General features: G+C 39.5%; 1 protein-coding gene across 1 annotated transcript in view; it reads right to left on the bottom strand.

The window, feature by feature from the left end:
- The window catches only part of CDC73 (cell division cycle 73), a 179,638-nt gene that overhangs the window by 42,408 nt on the left and 112,896 nt on the right, over positions 1-24,334 (bottom strand). Inside the window, exon 11 of the mRNA XM_054038323.1 lies at positions 4,966-5,023. Within this exon, the coding sequence (XP_053894298.1) occupies positions 4,966-5,023 (58 nt within the window). The remainder of the gene's footprint in view (positions 1-4,965; positions 5,024-24,334) is intronic.

Raw genomic sequence — 24,334 nt, 5'->3', positions numbered from 1 at the left:
AGCACCAGCATTGTATATTGCTGGTGCTTTCAGACGCACTGGAAAGAATGGGGACCGGTGTGCAAAGTCCACAGACCTGGGAGATGGGTTGGAAATAGGAGGGAGCATGGGCTATAACGGCAGAGAGAAAGGAGGGTCAGGGCAAAACTGCGAGGCAAGATCAAATCAGTATCTTAGATGCTTATATACAAATGTGAGAAGAATGGGTAATAAGCACGAAGAACTGGAAGTGCTAATAAATAAATACAACTATGACATTGTTGGCATCTCCGAAACTTGGTGGGGTAATACACAATTGGAATGTTGGTGTGGATGGGTACAGCTTGCTCAGGAAGGATAGACAGGGGAAAAAGGAAGGAGGTGTTGCCTTACATATTAAAAATGTACACACTTGGACTGGGGTGGAGCTGGACACAGGAGATAGAAGTGTTGAGTCTCTCTGGGTTAGGCTAAAAGGGGTAAAAAAACAAGGGTGATGTCTTGCTAGGAGTCTACTATAGGCCACCTAACCAGGTGGAAGAGGTGGATGAAGCTTTTTTTAAACAACTAACAAAATCATCCAAAGCCCAAGATCTGGTGGTGATGGGGGACTTCAACTATCCAGATATATGTTGGGAAAATAACAGCGCGGCACAGACTATCCAATAAGTTCTTGAAAGTAGAAGGCAGCCTGGGTGAAAGTGATCATGAAATCAGAGTTCGCAATTCTAAGGAAGGGTAGAAGGGAGTACAGCAAAATAGAGACAATGGATTTCAGGAAGGCGGATTTTGGTAAGCTCAGAGAGCTGATAGGTAAGGTCCCATGGGAATCAAGACTGAGGAGAAAAACAACTGAGGAGAGTTGGCAGTTTTTCAAAGGGACACTATTAGGGGCCCAAAAGCAAGCTATTCTGCTGGGTAGGAAAGATAGAAAATGTGGCAAAAGACCACCTTGGCTTAACCACGAGATCTTGCATGATCTAAAAAATAAAAAGGAGTCAGATAAAAAATAGAAACTAGGACAGATTACAAAGGATGAATATAGGCAAACATCACAGGAATGCAGGGGCAAGATTAGAAAGGCAAAGGCAAAAAATGAGCTCAAACTAGCTACAGGAATAAAGGGCAACAAAATGACTTATCAATACATTAGAAACAAAAGGAAGACCAAGGACAGGTCCACTGCTCAGTGAGGAGGAAGAAACAGTAACAGGAAACTTGGAAACGGCAGAGACGCTTAATGACTTCTTTGTTTCGGTCTTCACCAAGAAGTCTGAAGGAATGCCTAACATAGTGAATGCTAATGGAAGGGGGTAGGTTTATCAGATAAAATAAAAAAACAAGTTAAAAATCACTTAGAAAAGTTAGATGCCTGCAAGTCACCAGGGCCTGATGAAATGCATCCTAGAATACTCAACGAGCTAATAGAGGAGGTATCTGAGCCTCTAGCTATTATCTTTGGAAAATCATGGGAGACGGGAGAGATTCCAGAAGGCTGGAAAAGGGCAAATATAGTGCCCATCTATAAAAAGGGAAATAAAAACAACCCAGGAAACTACAGACCAGTTAGTTTAACTTCTGTGCCAGGGAAGATAATGGAGCAAGTAATTAAGGAAATCATCTGCAAACACTTGGAAGATAGTAAGGTGATAGTGAATAGCCAGCATGGATTTGTAAAGAACAAATCATGTCAAACCAATCTGATAGCTTTCTTTGATAGGATAACGAGTCTTGTAGATAAGCGAGAAGTGGTGGATGTGGTATACCTAGACTTTAGTAAGGCATTTGATACGGTCTCACATGATATTCTTATTGATGAACTAGGCAAATACAATTGAGATGGGGCTACTATAAGGTGGGTGCATAACTGGCTGGATAACCCTACTCGGAGAGTTGTTGTTAATGGTTTCCAATCCTGCTGGAAAGGTATAACAAGTGGGGTTCCGCAGGGGTCAGTTTTGGGACAGGCTCTGTTCAATATCTTCATCAATGACTTAGATATTGGCATAGAAAGTACGCTTATTAAGTTTGCAGATGATACCAAACTGGGAGGGCTTGCAACTGCTTTGGAGGATAGGGTAATAATTCAAAATGATCTGGACAAATTGGAGAAATGGTCTGATGTAAACAGGATGAAGTTTAACAAAGACAAATGCAAAGTGCTCCACTTAGGAACAATCAGTTTCACACATACAGAATGGGAAGAGACTGTCTAGGAAGGAGTATGGCAGAAAGCGATCTAGGGGTTATAGTGGACCACAAGCTAAATATGAGTCAATAGTGTGATGCTGTTGCAAAAAAAGCAAACGTGATTCTGGGATGCATTAACAGGTGTGTTGTGAACAAGACATGAGAAGTCTGGTTAGGCCTCAACTGGAGTATTGTGTCAGGTTCTGGGCACCGCATTTCAAGAAAGACGTGGAGAAATTGGAGGGGGTCCAGAGAAGAGCAACAAGAATGATTAAAGGTCTTGAGAACATGACCTATGAAGGAAGGCTGAAAGAACTGGGTTTGATTAGTTTGGAAAAGAGGGGACATGATAGCAGTTTTCAGGTATCTAAAAGGGTGTCTTAAGGAGGAGGGAGAAAACTTGTTCACTTTAGCCTCTAAGGATAGAACAAGAAGCAATGGGCTTAAACTGCAGCAAGGGAGGTTTAGGGTGGACATTAGGAAAAAGTTCCTGTCAGGGTGGTTAAACACTGGAATAAATTGCCTAGGGAGGTTGTGGAATCTCCATCTCTGGAGATATTTAAGAGTTGGTTAGATAAATGTCTATCAGGGATGGTCTAGACAGTATTTGGTCCTGCCATGAGGGCAGGGGACTGGACTCGATGACCTCTCGAGGTCCCTTCCAGTCCTAGAATCTATGAATTCAGGGAGGGTTGAAGGTGTGAGTGTGGAGTGAAAGATTTCTTTGCAGGTTGCAAGAGGCCGAACAGGGAGAAAGAGAGAAGAGAGTGGGTTAACTCGACGCTCCAGCTAGGTCCAAAGATAAGACGCTGACTTCAGCCCAAGGCCACGGCACACAACCGACTCTCGGCTGCCTGCCAAGAAAGACAGGGGCCTGGATTCCAACCCCGACCAGCTGTGAGAAAGGAGGATTCGGCTGAACAGAACTGCCAGGTCTCCGAAAATGAGTGAGACGGCGAAGGCCAACGAGGGGGAAAACAGAGTCTTGCGCCCCTCACGCCAGTGTATTTTGGGAAAGCCGAGGATGCCACAGAAAGCCGGTTTGGACTGGGACAAAGAGCACAGGGGACAGAGGTCCCTGAATGAAATGCCCCCAAAAGAGCCCAGGACTTAAAACCCTCGAGAGCCGAAGCAAGTCAGAGATCAACAGTGGACCCTAGACGGCCTGTGCACAGGACAGAACTCTCGTCCACCCTCCCCATCTTCTTTTTACGGTACCCCCAGGCTTGGCCAGCCATGGGTAGTGCGTGAGTATGAAAGTGGGTTAGGGCCTGGGGACTAACGCTTTCTTCCTTCCTTTGAGTGACGTGGGGAGCCCCCGCACTCACCGCTGTTATTTTATTAATAAAGCTTTAAAACTTAGTCACTTAGTGTGCTCCTTCATCTCCTCCCCTGACGATCCTGCAGCCTCAGCCTGATCACCTGACACCCCAGGCAGATTGGTAACAGAAATCTGTCACACCAGGTATACTTAGTCTTGGCTCAACATGGGGAGATGTTCTAGATGACCTCTCAAGGTTCCTTCCAGCCCTACGTTTTTATGATTCTATGATTTTGATGCACAATATGCTGTGTGTTATGATCCCATCAGTAATGGATTGGGGGGAGGGAGGGAATTTTTCGATCCACAATGCTATTAAGAGTTTTTGCTCCTGCCTCACCACACCAGTTTTTGATTTTAGTCAACACCCTTCCACTATACCTCCCCTCCCTGAATCCGTCCCTTTCATCCCCCTAATATCCCTGATTCTTCTCTCAAATCCATCCTCTCCCACTCTCAGATTACCCCGTGCCATCAATTCCTCTGGTCTCCCAAAACACAAAAGCTGTCTTAGCATGTAAGCCACCAATATTGTAAGGTATTTAAAGGAAGCCATGATCTTGGCTGGGGTTCTAAGAACTACCGTAATGCTAATTCTACTAATAATAATATCTGGATAGCACCTACCACATTTTTAGACACTCAGTGAACAAGAAGAAAGGGAATTTGTGGAAAGGTTCTTGAAAATTAATAGTAGTGCCCAATGCATGACTAAGAAAAAAAAATCACGCCAGGATGGCATTTCCCCCCACCCTTATCACTGGGCCAAGACAAATACTTGGAAGAACTATACTATCACTGAACACATTTGTACCAGTTGCCAGATTTTTCCTAGCTCTAACAGGTGTAGTGATATTGAAACTTTGTCATGGAAGTAATGGTATATAGAATGACTGTTTGATTTCAACATTTTTTTAACTGCCAGTCTCAAGAAACTACAGAATAGAAATTTACTACTACACACTATTTCAATGCTAGTATTAAGTATTTGGAGAAAGTATAAAGCATAGAGGTTTTTTGCTTTAATGGCTCATAAGAAATCAGCTGTTAAATTCAACTCAAAATTGAAATGAAACACCCCCACACACAAACTCAAATACTCAGTTTTGGGCACCAGTAGCTCTTGAATTGCTAGGTCTAGAAATAAAAGTTTTATGGTGTGCCAAAGTTGGATTTCAAAGCATTCCAACAGGTATATGATATTTGATTCTAGCCCTGGTAGTTCACAATAAATCAGATTGTAAAATTGCTACTAGTCCATCAACCTAGCAGTGCTATTTCTGCACTATCTCAGGGTGAGCATAGCTAATCTCAGACCTTGGACCACTGCAATGATAATATGTTAATTAATACACAGTGGCTACAGACTTCCAATACATATCTTAACAAAATGTATTAGGATTTTAGCTACAATCTTGTCCTAACTCAAAACGCTTTCATTCCAAATAATACACAAATAAAGTAATACTGTTTACCTGGTCTTGGCACAGGCTGTGCTGCTGGGGTTTGAGTTTTCCGGGCAGAAGCACCTTCCTTTAAAAAAAAAGTTAACATTTGAATAGCTTTTCTCTTATTCAGCTTCCCTTTTAGTTAAATATAAAACAGCTTTTTAATGATGATTAGGACATAACATATTCTAACAACTAAATATGCAGAAAACTGATCAGAAAACTCTTCATGACCACTGTTTTGGACTTAAAAAGTCTGAAAATTAAAAAAATAAACCCTTTTTTTTTTGCATGTTAATGGTCTAGCCACCACAGTTAGTATATACCAGTCAACATTTTATCATAAGGCGAAATTGCTGATTTACAGGATTAACGTTTTCACCTTTTAATAAGTAAATACAAATATCTAGCTCTTAAATAGTGGTCTTTACCAGTAAATTTCAGAGCATTTTACAAGGGAGGTCGGTGTCATTAGATACGGCAACTGAGGCAGAGAGGTGAAGTGACTTGACCAAGGTTTCCCAGTAGACTAGTAGCAGAGCCAGGAATATAACCCAGGTCTCCTGAGTCCCAGTGCAGTGCACTGCTCTACCCACTAGGAAACAGTGCTTCCCTTTTTACATATGATCACTTGGACAAGATATAATATGTGAAAAAGTGATAACTGTCCACATCACAAACCAAAACTGGTATTATTCTCTGAATCTACTCATGAGATGCTCTGGGCTGGAATGTTATGGCCAGGATTTTGAAAGGCATTTCTGTTCTGAAAAGTCCGTATATAAAAACTGTACCTTCTTGCTCAGTAGATCTGAGCATGTGTCTTCCATGTCTTATCTGTTTACTTTAACATACAAAAACAAATCTGTACCACCACTCTTTACTCCTGTTCGCTCTGCAGCGCCAACACATTAGCCAAGAGTGAGCCAATTATAATTGGTTCTGAATCAACATTACAGTTGTTTCAAATGGAAGGACAAATTCTGTTCTCATTTATTCCTGTGAAACGATATTGGATATAAAATCCTTAGCTAATGCACAAATGCAAAAAGGACTAGCTTAAGTTTACAGGTCTGATTGCATAATCACTTTTTGATCTGTAAACTGAGCATACACTTGATCTGGAAATCATTGAGACATTACAAACACTGAACCCCAAAATACCATTGTTATGAAGTGCTCCGCAACCCTAAATGGGGAATTATTTTCAAAAGAGCTATATGAAAGGGAAGTCATCACCTGCTTCCCATATGGATATGTAAACAAGTAACACTTGATCTGTAACTAAGAAAATTCGTCAGTAGGACACTGAAGACCAGGAGCTACTAGATCAATGACACTTTTAAAGACACACAACCCCTCTAAATCTTAACGTTTCTCCAATGTAAGTTAAAACCCAATCTTGATCTATAAAACTATGTGATATGAGCATAAGGATGCGTCAGCTGTCAACTTACTAAAAGGCTCAAATTCAGTCAGACATCTCTCCACTGAACTTCAAAAGAAAATGCCTGATTAATTACATACAGGTAGGACTCAGCTTAGTATACAGTCAGCTTCTTCAACTTCTAAAGCAACTACTCTGCTGCTGACCTTGATGCAGGGATTTAACTTCCTCCTTAGAAGAAAAGGATTAATGCTGAATTTCTCTGTGCGGTTTTCAGTTGGTTAAAATACCATGGTCTATGCTGGCTGCTACAATAACTTTAAAAATAATTTTTGCAAAATATGCTGCATCTCTGCTCTGGACAAGCTATTTTTTGCCACTGTCCCTTCAAAGTAACTATTCAACTGCACAGAAATTGGTAAAAGTCAAAGCATTGCACTCTAAGGGCAAAGCAGCAAGCCAACTGGCAAGAGCAAAGGATGGCTACCTTAGAGAGATCCCTTGCTACTAAAGAACAGCTGGAACGTGAGGACTCAACACCTTTATTTTTTTTTTCCCCTTGAGAAAGTGAGAATAAGATTTCCGCAGTCCATCTTTACAGGAAAGTCAATGTCATGGTTTGCATGAAGACAATGTTGCCACAAAGGGGTTTTAGTTGTATATTTTGAAGAATACTCTTAATGTTGCCTCCCATAAACTTAATGTAAAAAAAATCCTAAATTAGTAAATTTCCTGAAAGGCATGGATGGGGGTGCAGGGAGAATCAGAGCAAACGCCCACAGATAAAGACAAAAGCTCACAAACATAGAAAAAGCCATAGCAATTTAGTTTTAAACAGAGTTTTAGATCATACCCTAGCACTATTCTTTCTCAGACTCTATAGCAACACTTTTGTATAGAAGTCCATACTGTTTGATTTTCAGAGAGTAAAGTCAGTTGTATTTATAGCACATGGCCCTTCCTTAAATTGTTGCCTTATTTCCCTCATCATATTAATATAATAAATTAATTTAATTATTAATTGTAAAACTTTTTAAAATACCAGCTAACCAACCTTAAAAAGTCATCTTATTGTGCATAATAAGAACATACAGCTCTTTAGACCCACCTGCTAAAAAGTGGCAATAGAAGTATTGGAAGGTGGGAGAGGAAAGAGTACAAAAATGCAGACGCGACATGCCAAGTCAAAGACAAGTCTGCAATCCTCCAGACATATTCTAGCATGAGAGCTGAGTGCAGAGTTTCAGCATTTTGTGACTAAGTTTTTGAGGAAAATCACTAGACTTTCACTCACAGGACTGGGCAAGGCATGCTACATTCTTTGTCCCTGCAACATGCTGAACAACTTGAGTACTTCCAGCCAAATATACAGGGGGAAAAAGCAACAACTAAGTGCAGTAAACTCTGAAGCCTAACTAACATTGCCAACTATGTTCACTGCTAGTCATTTTAGCAGAAGCTTCCAGCTAATGGCAAAGGAAGGCAAGGGAGTTAAACTCCAAATTCCCATTCAGTGAGATATGATTACCTAACTTCCCTTTGGCTGGGGTTTTCAAGGGACAATAAATGTTTATACATTGTGGTTGGATATTAGAGTCAGAGAGAAGTGGGAGACAACATCTGAGGGGAGAAATGTCTTCCCTGTGTAGCTACATCAGTAGAGTAGTTAAGTGAAAAAAGCCCAACAAAACCTGGAAAGCAGCATTCTATACTGGAGTGGATTTAGAATGTATGACAAGAGGCACAGTTAGTTCTCATCTGACTATATGTTAGTCACTCAATAGCAGAAAGATAAGAAATTATTTCCTAGAGTATAAAGCCCATTTTATACCATGCAATAACATTCACTAATCTTCCACATTTTAAAGGACCATTTAAGCTGCATGGGGAAAATTATGAAACCTGGACGAACTCTATACAATAAAGGACCTGTAAGAAAGCAGTACATTCTTGAAATCTTGGATAATACAGGACAGGCAAAAAGGAAGTCACCTATTCGTTAAACAATCACTCTTCTAGTATTAGCACTGTTTAAGGAGGCAATGAAGCATTGCTAACCACACAGCTCCATTCTCTGACATCCCAATTTCACAACGTGTTCTAAGAGCCCTGAGCAAATCCCCACTACACCAACATTATGTTATAGTTGTCATACTTCTAGCTAGGTAAGACAGGACGGAACTCTTCAATAAAACCACTCCTTAAATCAGTCACAGGAGTCACTAGAGACACAGGGTACACTCCATCCCAAGGCCTGAGCACAATAACAGCACCTGCCAGCTATACAGGGTGGAGGATGGAGATTAGGAATCTAACAGTCAGGCTTGCAAGGCAGTGCTGAGAACTAGCACAAGGCCAGCTCCTAAAAATCCCTCTCCAAGCTACCCAGGATAAATCACTTGTACTTAATGTTAAAACCATATGGCACATTTCCAAAGGATACAGCTAATTCATATTTACTGTAGAACATTATGCACCTTCTTCAAAAGCTAAAAAATAATTTTTATGATAAATTGTTGTTTTGAACAGCATGCTGTCTCATAACATCTGTTTTCAGATGGGTAGCACACAGAAATTGGCACTAAGAAGAATTGTACATCTGATTATCTTAGTTTTGTGGTCTTGCCATTATGAATTATAATGGCAAACTTTTGTTCTGTAAAACATATTTTGTAGTTTATACGTATGTGTGGTTTCTTTCTTCCATAGGCTATACAGATAACGCCAGAATAACATGTGTACAAAACTACCCTGGGGATATTATTAATTTCAAGGGGCACATGTTTTTCCCTGAATTTTCATCTTTATTGTAGAACAAACCAATGATCAATGATTCACACCTGAAGTCAAAGGAAAAATATAAATACCACCAAATAACTAGAGAATGGAAGCATTTAACACCGTGAAGTGACAAGATATCTGATTAGTTGTGCTGTAGCAAATAATTTCAACAATTATACTTAAATGAATGGATAATATACAAAGGTGACCAGCATCTGGGAGGGGGAAAATATTTGGACTCTTCAGAGAAATGAAGAATAAAGAATTAGGGTCAAAGTAAGGATTGTAATGAAGGAAAGAAGTGAAGTACAAAGAGTTCAACCAAGATTCAAAAAGCCATACTCCTATAAAAGACATCTTACTTTGAAATTGCTTTATTCCACCTCTTTTCCCTTTAAAATTACTGATGATTTAATCTGACCCTCACATTAAAAACTGTGCAGACCATATAGAAGGAGAAGCAATTATTAATAACTGTTTAAAGAGTACGAGATTTCAACACTACTTGTTTAAAATTTCCTGCAATGAGACAAATATCACACCTACTGAACGAATGACACTCATTGTCTCATAAAAAGAAGAACAGGAGTACTTGTGGCACCTTAGAGACTAACAAATTTATTAGAGCATAAGCTTTCGTGGACTACAGCCCACTTCTTCGGATGCATATAGAATGGAACATATATTGAGGAGATATATATACACACACATACATATTTGCTACAGCACAACTAATCAGATATCTTGTCACTTCACGGTGTTAAATGCTTCCATTCTCTAGTTATTTGGTGGTATTTATATTTTTCCTTTGTACATAGTACAAGTCATGGACAGGTCACAGGCAGTGAATTTTTGTTTACTGCCCGTGACCTGTCCATAGCTTTTACTAAAAATATCTGTGATTAAAACGTAACCTTACTTATCCTCACAAAAGCAACAGGGAGTTTCCCAGCTGTCACAGATTTAACCAACTCTAGTCATGTTAACTAAGGCTATTATTTTTATAAAGTACACTAGTTTTTCCTCATATTCCTTAACCTAAAGTTGTCATAAGTGAATTAAATATTTTGTGATACATTATTCTTGCTTTTTTTGTTAACTTAATTTACAAAATTAGGTAACTGTCAATGGATTTCCCTGTCTTTAGTCAGGTACCACTGTACATTTAAATACTGCCTATTTCTAAAGTCTGAAGGAGCATTAACATTCATAGTTTGAATTATATCAATTGACCGATGAATTGACAAAGTAATTTTCTTTAATTCTGGTATTGCCATAATATAAATCATTACCTACAATTTGGGAAAATACCCCTAAGATAAGACAGGTGTATATTGTGTTGTATAACCTTTTCCCAAGAAGCATGTGTTATTTTTCCTGGGAGGAATCTTTTGTGCATACAAGTTAGAATGTAAGCTAATGCAGTGCAACTTGGGTGGGGGCTGGTTATTTAAAAAGAGGTTGCTTCTTTCTACTATAAATTATAGCAGTGAGTGAAGCTTTCAAAATTTGTATGCCTTATATCACTGCTCATCCGGTACCAAAATGGTTTCTATATAAAAACCCACAAATTGATTGCACTGTTTTTTGACCTTTTGAAGAAAACAGTTTTAGCAGCAAGGGACAGAATTGACAATTTGATGCCATCTTGTGGCTTTTCTAATTGTGGGAGTTTAATTCTCATTGTGGTCCTTTCAACATTTTTGCCCTTTATCGCATTTAAAAATAAACTCGTGCTAGAGTTTTACTCAGAAACATTAACATTTAAATACATCCATACTACTGAAATATAACTTAAGTGCAGGTAAAGAGGATAACATGGCAACAGAAAATAATAATTTGCACGGTCCACCTTCAGCCTGGACATATACAATGTAAAACAGCTTTCCATATTACTGCCACTATAGCTAGCCTAATAATTCAACATTTCATCATTAAGTTTTTCTACTTATTAAAAGTTTTGGCATTTCAATCATGGGCAAGAATGAAACACTTCATCTGACAGTGAACTTGTAAACTCCATAAATATTGAGGAACATTTACCTGTTCAATTTCAGGGAGAACCATGTATAAATATTATCTGATTTGCAACTACTACAGTATTATGATGGGAAAGCTGTACAAAGATGTGTGGTAGCAATGCCCAGAAAAACTAGAGAACCAAACAAATCAAATCTAGAATTATTGTTGAATGAGCTTCTGTTCTTTGAGAAAGTGAGGGTTTACAGTCTATATCAAGTATACATTTTTGTAGAAATTACATTTTATGTGCTTTAAATTACTACAAAAGAGAGACGCAATAAAAGCTGTAAAGACTTAGAGGTGGTAAACATGTGGCCTGCTTGAGACAGCCTCCCATCCCACAATAATGATTCAGATTCTGTGAAATGCAAGATGTCAATTAAAAAAAGTTTTTTTGCCCTTATATCTGGGGGGGGGGGGGGGGGGGAACCCTTCTAAGTATGAATCAAGCACAAACAAATAATTCAAATGTAAACTGTCCCCATTCATCTCAGTGGTATGTTCTCTGTTAAGTCAAATACAAATTGCACGTGCATATAGTCAAAGGGCTGAAATAAATTCAAGTCTGAAAATGCCTACCATAATTTTACATTATATTTTTACTACTGAATCCTACTTTATTTCATCCTATTCAGGTTCTTATACCAGACTCCTTACAGTGGTAACTGAATGCAATTATGCAGGGGTGCCAAACTTATTAACTCTCCTAGCTGCATCCGATAATCTTCAGAAATTTGAGAGCCGGGTGCGCCTGCTGGGGCTCAGGGCTTCAGCCCCGCTCCTGCTGAAAGCCCCGAGACACCACTCCCTCCCCGCAGGCCTGAAGCCCCTAGCCCCATCACTCTGCAGCAGGGCACAAGCCCTGACCTCCCCCCCCGCCCCAGTCTGGTAGGTAGAGAATGGGGTGGCGGTATGGGGGGGCTCCTCCAGCTGCACTTTATCAGTAAAAGAGCTGTATGCGGCCTGAGAGTTGCAGTTTGGCCACCCCTGCGATAGTAGCTTAATTGATACACTATTTAAGGGCCATCTCTACCACTGACCACTGGGAAAACTGAGGTGAATTGAGTATAACAGGTAGCCTATTTTATAGACCTGGCCCCTGACCATAATTCAGAATTAATTTGACACAATTTGTCTACAATATGAAGCAAAACTCTGCTATGGCCCCTTCATACCCCGCCCCAAGAATCACAGTTAGGATCTTCATGCAAGCCTATTAATAATCAACTAGTCAGGAATAAGGCAAACATAATATGGGTCACTAAAGCTTAGAAAATATACTATATTAAGAATACAATTACAATGGAGTCGCATCTTACGCAGGGGTTAGGTTCTAAAGTCAGCATGTAAGACGAAAATCACGTATAGTCAAAATTACCCTTGAAAATCCCTTAAATGGCCCATAAAGTACAGTATTCTGTATATGGTTTTGTGTACAGTATATAACCCTGTAATGTATAAATGTATAATGTATACAGTAATGTACAGTATATAAAGCGCACATATGCAAAATATAATTTTATAATACTGTATTTTTAACTACAGGGGGTAATTACAGGGGATCGTCAGGGCTTGATGACGATCCAGGAGACGGAGAGCGAGTTGTAGACGAAGTGGTTGGCTCTGGTTCAGCTTGAGAAGTTGATTGCGTAGGCTCTGTGACGGGTTGGATTACAGAAATCCCCTTGGAAGCTGCCACCAGATGTGCAAAGACTACCCCTGCTTCTGTTTTCCCTGCCAGCTCAGGACTCCAGCACCCTGTCTTGCTGAGCCAGACACTTCCGTCTGGCTCCAGACACAGACCCAGGGCCTGAATCACTTGTCCCAAAGCTGCAAGTTTACCTGAAAACAGCTCGCAGTAGTGCGCTTGTCTTTAGCACTCAGATGCCCAACTCCCAATGGGGTCTAAACCCAGATAAATCCGTTTTACCCTGTATAAAGCTTATGCAGGGCAAACTCATAAATTGTTCGCCCTCTATAACACTGATAGAGAGATATGCACAGTTGTTTGCTCCCCCAGGTATTAATACATACTCTGAGTGAATTACTAAATAGAAAGTGATTTTATTAAATACAGACAGTAGGATTTAAGTGGTTCAAAGTAGTAACAGACAGAACAAAGTAAGTCACAAGCAAAATAAAATAAAATGCGAAAATCTATGCCTAATCAAACTGAATACAGATAATTTCACCCTCAGAGATGCTTCAGTAAGTTTTTCCTCAGACTGGACACCTTCCAGGCCTGGGCACAATTCTTTCCCCTGGTACAGCTCTTGTTGCAACTCAGGTGGTAGCTAGGGGATTCTTCATGATGGCTTCTCTCTCCCTCTGTTCTCTTCCCCCCTTTATATATCTTTTGCATAAGGCGGGAACTCTTTGTCTCTCTGGGTTTCCACCCCCCCTCACTGGAAAAGCACCAGGTTAAAGATGGATTCCAGTTCAGGTGACATGATCACATGTCACTGCAAGACTTCATTACTCACTTGCCAGCACCCACATATACAGGAAGACTCACAGGTAAATACAGCTATCTGCAGACAATGGGAGTCATCAAGATTCCAAACCATCATTAATGGTCCACACTTTACACAATTACAATAGGCCCTCAGAGTTACATTTTATATTTCTAGTTTTAGATACAAGAGTGGTACATTTTTACAAATCAGATGATCACACTCAGTAGATTATAAGCTTTGTAATGATACCTTACAAGAGACCTTTTGCATGAGGCATATCCCAGTTACTTACATTCACTTATTACCGTATTTTCTCTAAAACTATCTCAGTTACATTATATTGACTTATCAAGTTTTTATAAAACCATATAAACTGCACAACGTCACAGGCTCATCTACTGCTGGTTGTTTTTCCTTGAAAAACATGGTGATCGGCAACTGTTGCTGTTGTCTCTGGAGCTGCTCAAACATTTCCTGATATGGTCTCAAATCATCCGTAATACTACATGTGATTTTGAGGCTTTGTTCCATAGAGGTCTCCAGAATGAAATACTTGTGGAACCAATCCAGAAACAATGCTGCCGTCACCTAAGCCTTTTTATTTGATTGCCAGAACACAGGCAGGAGATTTTTGTTCTTGCCTTTTAGGGCATGGGAATTTGCAGCCCTGTAGAGCAAGCCCGGCTTTATTAAAATGCCCAGCCACATTGCCACAAACAACACAGTCACACCGTCTTTAGCTGCTTTGAAGCCAGGGGCTTGTCTTTCTGATTTCGAAATGTAAATGCGGTTGGGCATTTTTTTTCCAGAAGAGCCCAGTCTCGTCAGCATTAAAACTTGTTCCGGAAGATAGCCCTTTTCTTCTATGATTTTCTTCAATTGTTCGGGGTAGGCTTTTGCTGCCTCTTCATTGGCAGATGCAGCTTCACCAGTAGTCTGTACATTTTTGAGGTTGAAGTGGTTCCTAAAACTGTTTAGCCAATCTTGGCTGGCTTTGAATTCCTTCTCATCAGAAGGCTGTCCCTCTTCGGCGGTAGGTTTGAACAATGCGTAGAGGCTAAGAGCCTTTTCTCGCAAAGCGTTGCCATGGATAGGCACATGTTTACAGTTCACGTCTTCCAGCCATAAGTTTAATGCCTTTTCAGTCTTCACTAAAGTCTTATCACACACCTGGCTCATCACCTTAGCAGTTATTGGAGCACTTGATGCCACGGCTTGACGAATTTCTCTCTCGAATCTTGATGGCACGATGCTAGATTCGTTGCGGCCATATTTAGGCGCCATATTGGAGACCAACATACCGTCTCTCAATAAGTCCAACACAGCCAGTTTTTCCTCCAGTATTGGAACAGATCGCTGTTTTTTCGGTTGAGCACCAGATGAAGTAGTTGGCTTGCGTTTAGGGGCCATGTTGTACGAAAAACATGCATCTTTAAACACTAGAATCGCGCGGCGAGATGCTCACACTATGAGAGCCATGCGGGAACTGAGACAGACTGAGGGAACAGCAGATTCACGTCTCCCATCTCACGCTCACTCCAGGTCATATGCTCATTGAGTGAAATGGTAGGTGCAATTGCCCGCACTATTGACAAGTATCTTCTTGTTTTTCTTTTTTTTTTGCTGAGCGCATATAGTTGAATTTGCGTAAGTTAAATGCACGTATGATGCGACTCACCTATACATTTTTGTAATAACTTTGGTTTGAACTGGGACAATTTCTGTTTCTTAACTTTTAGTCCAAAGCATGTCCTGAGGGAAGGAGAGGGCGGCACGCAGGAAATTCCATGCAAGCCTGGGACCGAGCATCAAGCTCTTTCTCCCTCCGGACCCCTGGGCTCTGGGGAGGAGGCTGTGTGGGTATCTGAGCCAGGGGGATAACCCGGCTGGACTCTGAGTGGGGGAGGGAGGTTGGGTGTGTTGGCTGGGGGGGAAGGCCATATCTGGGCTCTGCGGGGGAGGGGTTGTGGGTGTCTGACCCCCCTGGCTGGGCTCAGAGAAACAGGAATTGGGTTGTCATAGGGTTTCTTTAACACTCTACTCCTGGGGAAATTTTTGTGTGTGTCTGTATTGTTACAGACATACTTGCTGACAGGTATTCTGAAATAAATTACCCAAATAATTGAAACTGGTATGATTATGTAGTGTTATTTTGATAAATAAAATTTGCAGAATTTTAAAATATTGTGTGCATAATTTTTTGGTGCAGAATTTTTAGGCACAGAATGTCCCCAGGAGTAATACGTGTAGGAAGCCTATTTAATCCTTCTACCCACCTCTACAAAAAAAAAAAAAAAAAAAAAAAAAAAAAAAGGAAAGGTCAGAGTAATTAGTGGACAGATCCTCCCCTCTCATGAGTTGTTTTCTATCTAGTGATTTCAACTCAGACTGTTGCCAACCTTCAGGCACGTAAGGAAGATTGGTAATAGAGTCAAAGTGAAAACTTAATACAAATATACATATTTATTTTACTTTGGATAAAAATTCTTTTATCCAGTTCATAGTCATTCAGAGTCCTGTTCTCCTCTGTCAAGCAAAGTCTTGTCCACAATATCCTAACTTCCATTTCTTTAAAATCAAGCAAGTTTCTCATCATTCTCTTGATTAGTCAATAGAAGATGCACACGTAGATATCACTAAACAATTTATATATATTTCTTCCTGTTCAGATCATTAATTTGAAGAAAGATTTCAAGACTATTACTTGGCAGTAGAGAAGGCATTTGACATAATTTCAAGTACTTAGAGAGCCAAAGGTTTGTTTAATCTTTGTTAAAAGGCAGGTGAGTGGCAACACAATGCTCTGCTCAGCATAGCACACTGAAAGTTTATTTATATATTCTAAGTAGAATTAATGTGATGTATGAATTGAATAAAGTTTTCAACTGGGATGTGCATAATGAATTCATTGCAATCTTCTGGATAGCAGTGGGTAATATTAAAACCATGTTTGTGCATGGATTTGTGGTTTGAAAATCACCTGTGACTATGGCAGGGACTGAACAGAAATGTATATAACAGTGCAGTTTGATGCAGAAGCCGCATAGGCAGGCTAATATAAAAAAATTAAGATCTGTTTAACTAGACATCTCTAACATTGTGGATTAAAAGAAGTTACACAATAAATACCAAGGAGTCTGGTGGCACCTTAAAGACTAACAGATTTATTTGAGCATAAGCTTTCGTGGGTAAAAAACTTCACTTCTTCAGATGCATGGAGTGAAAATTACAGATGCAGGCATTATATAAGGACACACGACGAGAAGGGAGTTACCTCATAAGTGGAGAACCAGTGCTGACAGGGCCAATTCAGTCAGGGTGGATGTAGTCCACTTCCAATAATAAACGAGGAGGTTTTAATTCCAAGAGAGGCAAAGCTGCTTTTGTAATGAGCCAGCCACTCCCAATCCCTATTCAAGCCCAAATTAATGGTGTTAAATTTGCAAATGAATTTTAGTTCTGCTGTTTCTCTTTGAAGTCTGTTTTTGAAGTTTTTTTGTTCAAGAATAGTTACTTTTAAATCTGTTCTAGAATGTCCAGGGAGATTGAAGTGTTCACCTACTGGCTTTTGTATGTTACCGTTCCTGATGTCCGATTGTGTCCATTTATTCTTTTATGTAGGGACTGTCCGGTTTGGTCAATGTACATGGCAGAGGGGCATTGCTGGCACATGATGGCATATATAACATTAGTAGACATGCAGGTGAATGAGCCCTGATGGTGTGGCTAGAGTAGATATGGGGACAGAGTAGGCAACGAGGTTTGCTACAGGGATTGGTTCCTGGGTTGGTGTTTCTGTGGTGTGGTATATAGTTGCTGGTGAGTATTTGGTTCAGGTTGGGGGGGTTGTCTGTAAGCGAGGACTGGCCTGCCTCCCAAGGTCTGTGAGAGTGAGGGATCATTTTCCAGGATAGGTTGTAGATAATGTGCTGGAGAGGTTTTAGCTGGGGGCTGTACATGATGGCCAGTGGTGTTCTGTTATTTTCCATGTTGGGCCTGTCCTGTAGTAGGACCTATTAGTCTTTAAGGTGCCACTGGACTCCTTGTTGTTTTTGTGGATACAGACTAACACAGCTACCTCCTGATACTTGACAAAATAAATACCACACATTTCCTTTTTTACTCAAGTTTAAGAAAGGGAAAGCTCCATCTTAATTAGAAAGGATACGTATATGGATTTAAATACCTTTTATTCAAGTTTTAAAACAAGTGTCAGACCGATATTTCTCATGACAAGACAAATTATCCTTTGGTTTGGGGTATTTTACTGGACTTCTGGTACCGACACACTGCAGGATCTTAATTTTAAAAATATGGCTCAGATGGTTTCCTAATAAGTAACACAACAAAGAAGTGGGAACATTCACATAATAGACAAATACACAATATTGCAATTTGATTGCAAATGCTATTTAAAACTGTTATTCAAGCGAAGAGCGTTCGTATGTTCAAAAGAATATAATTACAGTGATGGGCAACTTCACACTAGTATGCAATGAATTAGTGCAGGAAGAGGCACAACAAGATTTACTCCAAAAAGGTGCATTTGTACTGTACTGTAAAGACCTGTGAAACATTAGCAATTCTGTGTGTGCCTGAGCATATCTATAAGCATAGCAGATGCTTTAAATGGTAGAGATGGACCTTTAGTATGTGATTTTAAATTAAAAAAAAAAAAAAGAAGAAGAAGAAAATGCTATGATGTTATTTTTGAAAGAGGTTATTGAATTAAGTTTAAATAGCTTTGGAGTCCATTGTACAATAAATGCAAACTTCATGTATTATTGTGGAATTGTACGTAATTTTTAGGGTGACCAGATGTCCCGATTTTATAGGGAGTGTCCCGATAGTCGAGGCTTTTTCTTATATAGCCGCCTAATTACCCCCTACCTCCTGTCCCAACTTTTCACACTTTCTATCTGGTCACCTTGGTAACTTTTCTAAGGGGGAAGATGTGTCCAGTGTAAATGTTAGAAAGTGCTATAAGCTTCAAAGAACTATTTTAGACAACGTGGCAGACAAGAAGGAACATTGGGCACAAACTAAGTTAAACAGGTTTCCTAGGAAATACCTGGGGTGGAGAGGAATGTGAATTCCACCCCTCGACCCAAACTTTGATGCTACACTTCAAGGAGAGAACCATTGCCTGGCTGATTACCAGTTTACAGTCTCTGACAACCAAAATCCAGGTTGTATAAATGGGGGGCTAATCTATGAGTGTTCTTGTTCTGAACAAAAGCTGTGATGAACTTGTAACCAAAGAAACCCCATATGTGGAGTTTAAAGGACTGATAACTACCAGAGCTCCTACTGGAATTGGGGTCGGGGGAAGCACTGGTAAGCTCATTAACATGCATGTAGATTCTTTTATTGTTTTTAATGTTCTCTATAATGCTTTCACCTTAAGAATAAATGTACTTGCTTAAAAAGGTCTGTACAGTAGTTGCTAAGTGTGAGCAATTACATTGTTTATAGCCTTTAAGCAGAAAGCAAAGCATAGTCGCAGGCCTGTTGAGGCAGTCTGACTTGCTGGGAAACTCACAGTGTAGGGAGAGTACAGTGCAACCTGGAAAAGCCCCAGTCAGGAGGGAAAGAGACAAGTCTCACCCCAAGAGAAGTGAGGGCAGAGGAGCCAGGATCCTTGAATGGGTGCTGGACCACAGAGGGGAAGTACAGACACAGTTGTCCAGAACATTAACAGGGTTATTTTAAAAAGTCTCAGTGCTGGGAAAAGAGCAAAGGCTCCCTTTTCCAGTTTCTCCTTAGTGATTCAAAAATGTACTTCCAATACTGTGGGTATGCCAAATTAAAATTCTGAGACACAATAAGATATACAAAACCCTCATTTATCTCCGTTTACTTTCTGAATAAATTATCTACCACAATACTTTTTAAAAATAATTTTATAACCTGTCTTCTCTTCCATTCACTGGAAAAATTTGTTTACACCGTATTAGTTTGAGCAACCCTAGATCACAATGATTTTATCCTTGTGGTGACAGAAGAACACAACTTCATGGGTGGTCATGGTCACAGAGTTGGAGGCAGTTTTCCAAGTAATCACCTTGGAAGGCTCCGAATATCAGAACCAAGCCCTTGATTATGTTTCTGTATCCCTTGAGGAGCCAATGCACAGAGCAGAACACTGGGGTGAAGTGCTCTCAGCCTGTGTTGCTGAGTAGAATATTACCCTGTGGTTTTCAAATGCTTTGTTTTTCAGCCTCACATACTGGAAAGCTGCTGCCTTCTGATCAAACATTAGCTTTTTCAGGCTCAGAAGCTTTATCCATAGATCTAATGAATTTCAATAAATCCTAGAAGTGTTTGTATCATTGTGGTCAAATCAGAATAGAATGAGCTATGGGAGAGTCTTCTGGCCAGCCATACATGGAAATAGATGTTTTTAAACAGCCAGAGACCAGGAGTAGTGAGGACTCCTGAAGAAGTCCAAGACTGCAGATTCTCTTGATAATTGGGGAGCAGACACTCAGTGAAGAGTAATATTCTAGACATGGTGAGTACTTTAAAAGGCTTCCCTCACCAGGAACCGTGATCACCCTCATATCTTGGATCAGTTGTAAAGAGCTATTGGGGACAGGACGCCATTACTGCTTGAGGATAAATAAGTATAGAGCTGGCTGTCATCCACGTAATGCTTGGTAGTTGCAGTTTATGCTACCGCAGGATATCATCCACTGGTTTCACACAGATCAGAGGTTCTAAAACTTTAGCATGGGCTACACCTTAAGAGAGAGAGTTATGGAGAATGTCTCCTCCCATTACCAGTCACATCACACATCCCATTTCCAATTCCTTAGCATTCATGTGGAAATTACAGCAATTGCTTATCTGTAAAAGTAATACTTGGAAGAAGTAATGTGCTTTTATCTGACTTTCTGGGCAATTTGGAAACCAGCACCATGTGACCTATCAAGTCTCTCACAGCACCAATAAGTAGCCTATAGATATCCAGCAGTCCAGAAACCAGTTTGAGAACTACTGATAAAGATAATGAACAAGACGTCAGGGGTGGGAATGACAGATTTGTGGGATTTCACACATGAAAGCCACAGAGACTGATGAATAGTTCTATACCACAAGTTTCTATGTCTGGTCTCAGATGTACTAGAGTCACCTCAAAGCATTTCTATTCTGATATGACAACTATTTTCTTTCAGGTAGTCTCTGGGCCTACACACAGAGCCAGTCACACACTGGAACTTGTTCAGTCTATATGTGGACAGGGGCATGGCAAAAACTATTATGCCCTGTTTATTATGTGATTCTTACTCTAGCCAAGGATAAGTGAGAACTCTCTATCTTCAAACAAATGTTGTACCACTGTGGTCTGCCCCTGGAAGCTTACGGACCCATCTTAAATTCTAACCCATATGCAAAGAAAACGCCACACGGTCAAGCAAGGAATAAAAAAAAACTGGAAACCACTGACTGCTAATATTACTGTGGAACCAGGTGCTCATCCCCTTCCATTACACCACAGATCTCCTTGGTCTTTTGATAGCCTATATCAAAAGCAGCAGAAAGGAAGAAAATCTGTTCACTACCACTGATGCTCATGAGTGGACCAAGTTAGAATATGACATAAGGAATTGTTACGGAGAAACACAAGACATTGTATTTATTTCTCTGCCACAATGGCAGCAAAGTCATGCCTCAGACACAGTAGAGAACAATTTTAAAATTGTATTCCCCTATGGTTTTCAAATGCTTTGTTTTTCAGCCGCACATACAGTCAGTACCAGAAAGTTAACAAAATTCCAGGCAGTGTATATGTATAAATATGCAAAAATAACTACCCCTCTAGACAAAGCTCTTAGTCTCAAATGAAAGTAATAGCTGTTATGGGGAAAATAAATTAACTGATAAATTGCTGTTAGACCATTTTTCCCCCCCGCACTCCCTTAATATGTAACATTTCAACACTCCTTGACAACAAATTAATAGTTTATTCAAAGTAACAGATCTACTCTTGATTGAAAGTTTTAACAATTAAGCACAAAAAATCTAATCCATAATAAAACAGACAGGAAAGTCACTTGTCATTTAGTGAGCAAGTCTCATTAAAAACACCCATGTCAGACAAAGACTGACTGTTCTCAACGGAAACTAAACACACCATAGTTTGCACCTACCTGATACCGGCTTATTTTGTCACAACTGGGGAAGGGTGGGGAGGGGGGAATCGCTGTTTCGAAAACAAACAGATCTGATACTTGGTTGCCATGCTAATGTGTTCCTCTACCCATCCAACTGAAGTATGAACCAGAAAATAGGAAGTCTTTTGTTTGGTTTCAATCAAATGGAAGACAAGAAAAACAAATCCAAGTCTGTCAAGACGAAAAATCAGTCTCAACATTCAATTTTTTGTAATCATGTAACTTTGATAGTATTGCAAACTAAAATGCTACATCTTATCTGTATCGAGCACAACATGATTGCCTATTAACTTGTTAAGAGGTAGGTTAATACTTTGCTACAAAGAATTGGTTAGAAATACATAAATACGAACATTTTCAATGTTATTTCTACGCATGAATCTTCAAGATAGCAGGCCACAATCAAACTGAGATTACAATAAATTTCTGGGCATGTACCTGAGTACTAGACACACATGCAACAGACACTTCATTGTTCTAAACTATGAAAGAGGCATATCGTGATTATTATGATTTTAACCACAGAAAATTTAGCAAGAGAAAATAAATATCCTAGTAAGTTATTTAACGCTATCATGGGCAATGAAATGGGAAAAAATACTGGATGACAGAGAGGCAACTAACAATAACAAAACAATCTCCAATTTGCCTCAAAGTTATATTTTTGTTTATCAGAAGTAGAGATGAAGACTGTGTTAGTATCTCAGGGAATATCTAATACTGCAATAAAAAACCCACAATACTAAGTACTCAGTGCCCAGGTCAACTAACTTGGGCTCATGGAGCTTGGACTCTGAGCACCTCCCCATCGGGGGATTTCAGAGTCCGGCCTTTAGCCCAACCCCGAATATCTACACTGAAATTTTTGGTCCTGCAGCCTGAGCCCCACAAGCCCCAGTCAGCTGACCAGGGCCAGTCATAGCCATGCTGTGGCTCTTTCACTGCAGCACAGACATACCCTGAGAAAACAGCCAAGGGTCAGGTTTTGCCTGGAGAGGAAAGGAAATTCAACTGATGTCACACAGAATTGCTCAATAATACAAACATGAAAGCCGATGCAGATATACTATAATGACCAGTAAATAATGCATAAGAAATGGTGTGATAAAATCAGATTCTACACAGATTAAGATTTTAGAAGTTTATGCTAGAGCACTTATTTCTGGATTATAAAAAAATTAAAAATTCAAGTAGCTTTTGACAGAATACTTACTGTTTAAAATTATGAATGCTGAAAAAATTACTCACAATTTAGAGCAACAGGGAGGAAGTCATTCTGAAAAACCACTTGTATGTGGTTTAGTCTTGGAAACTTTGTTTCTTTAGAGACAATGCAGCAATATTATTAGGACTAGTGCGCTCACTGTACACTATTACCTTTATCAACACTATTACCTTTATCAACCAAACTTGTCATCTCGTTAAAAAAAAAAAAAAAAAAGGTTAGACAGAATTTTTTTTTCATAAACCCGTGTTGACTGGCCTTAATAATAGAGAATTACTAAAGAATTCAATAAGGGTTATATTGGTCATTTCATTATTTTATCTGGGACTGAAGTCAGGCTGATAGCACTATAAGTTACCCATGTCATGCTGTTTACTCCTTTTAAATGATGCCAAAATATTAGCTTTCTTCCAGTTCTCTGGAACTTCCCCAGTGTTCTAAGACTTACTGAAAACCCAGCAAGATCCCCAGCCAGCTCTTTTAAAATTCTTGGATGCAAGTAAGCTGGACTTGCAGATTAAAAAGCATTTAGCCTTAGTAGCTGCTGATTAGCATTCTCCTGAGTTACTCTTCGAGTGGAAAGTATTTCATTATCATAATATGCTATGACTACATCTAGCTTTTCCCCCCAATATTTATTTCTGCCTTTTCTGCATTATTACTGACAGTTCTACCACTTCCACCTAGTAATGGATCAATACAATTGTCGGGATTCTTTTTGTTCCCAATATACTTAAACTCCTCATTGTTCCTAACTCCACTGGCCAAGACTTCTCCTTGTTTGCTTTCACTTCCCCTTATCAATTTTCTATAGTTCCTAGCTTCTGATTTATATTAATTTCTATCAACTTTCCCTTTCTTCCATTTGTTTATATATACACACAGGGTTATCCTATTTAAATTACATACACAGAGACCCATAGGTAGGTAGATTTTTATGGCTGCTTGCACTTTCTGTCTAAGTCTAGTTGGTTTCTGACCAGTGTGGCCTTCTCTCTAGATTGTAGCTTTTTGGGCATCTAGTAAAATGTTTTAAAGCAGTTCCCAATTGTCATTCATAATTCATGAATTTACTGAGAAAGTAAGAGACTGCATATGTAAAACATGCCCATGACTATCATTGCAAGCATAATGTTTGCATTTCTTGACTAGTGCAACCTTTTCCATCTTAACACTGTAATAAAATTTTTGCACTCAGTATGTGCAGAGCTATCATTAGTTGTGTAATACTATAGCAAAAGTGCTCTATAACATACATACATTTAACTATCTCAATTGTTGGATTAAAATGCTAATGTTTTCATTTGTTTATTTACACATGCATTTTTATTAAAATTCAGATTATTAA

This window comes from Malaclemys terrapin, chromosome 8 (genome assembly GCF_027887155.1).
Source record: "Malaclemys terrapin pileata isolate rMalTer1 chromosome 8, rMalTer1.hap1, whole genome shotgun sequence".
NCBI lineage: Eukaryota > Metazoa > Chordata > Testudines > Emydidae > Malaclemys > Malaclemys terrapin.
Note: the sequence above shows the minus strand (reverse complement) of the source record. Positions and strands in the feature narration are given on the sequence as shown.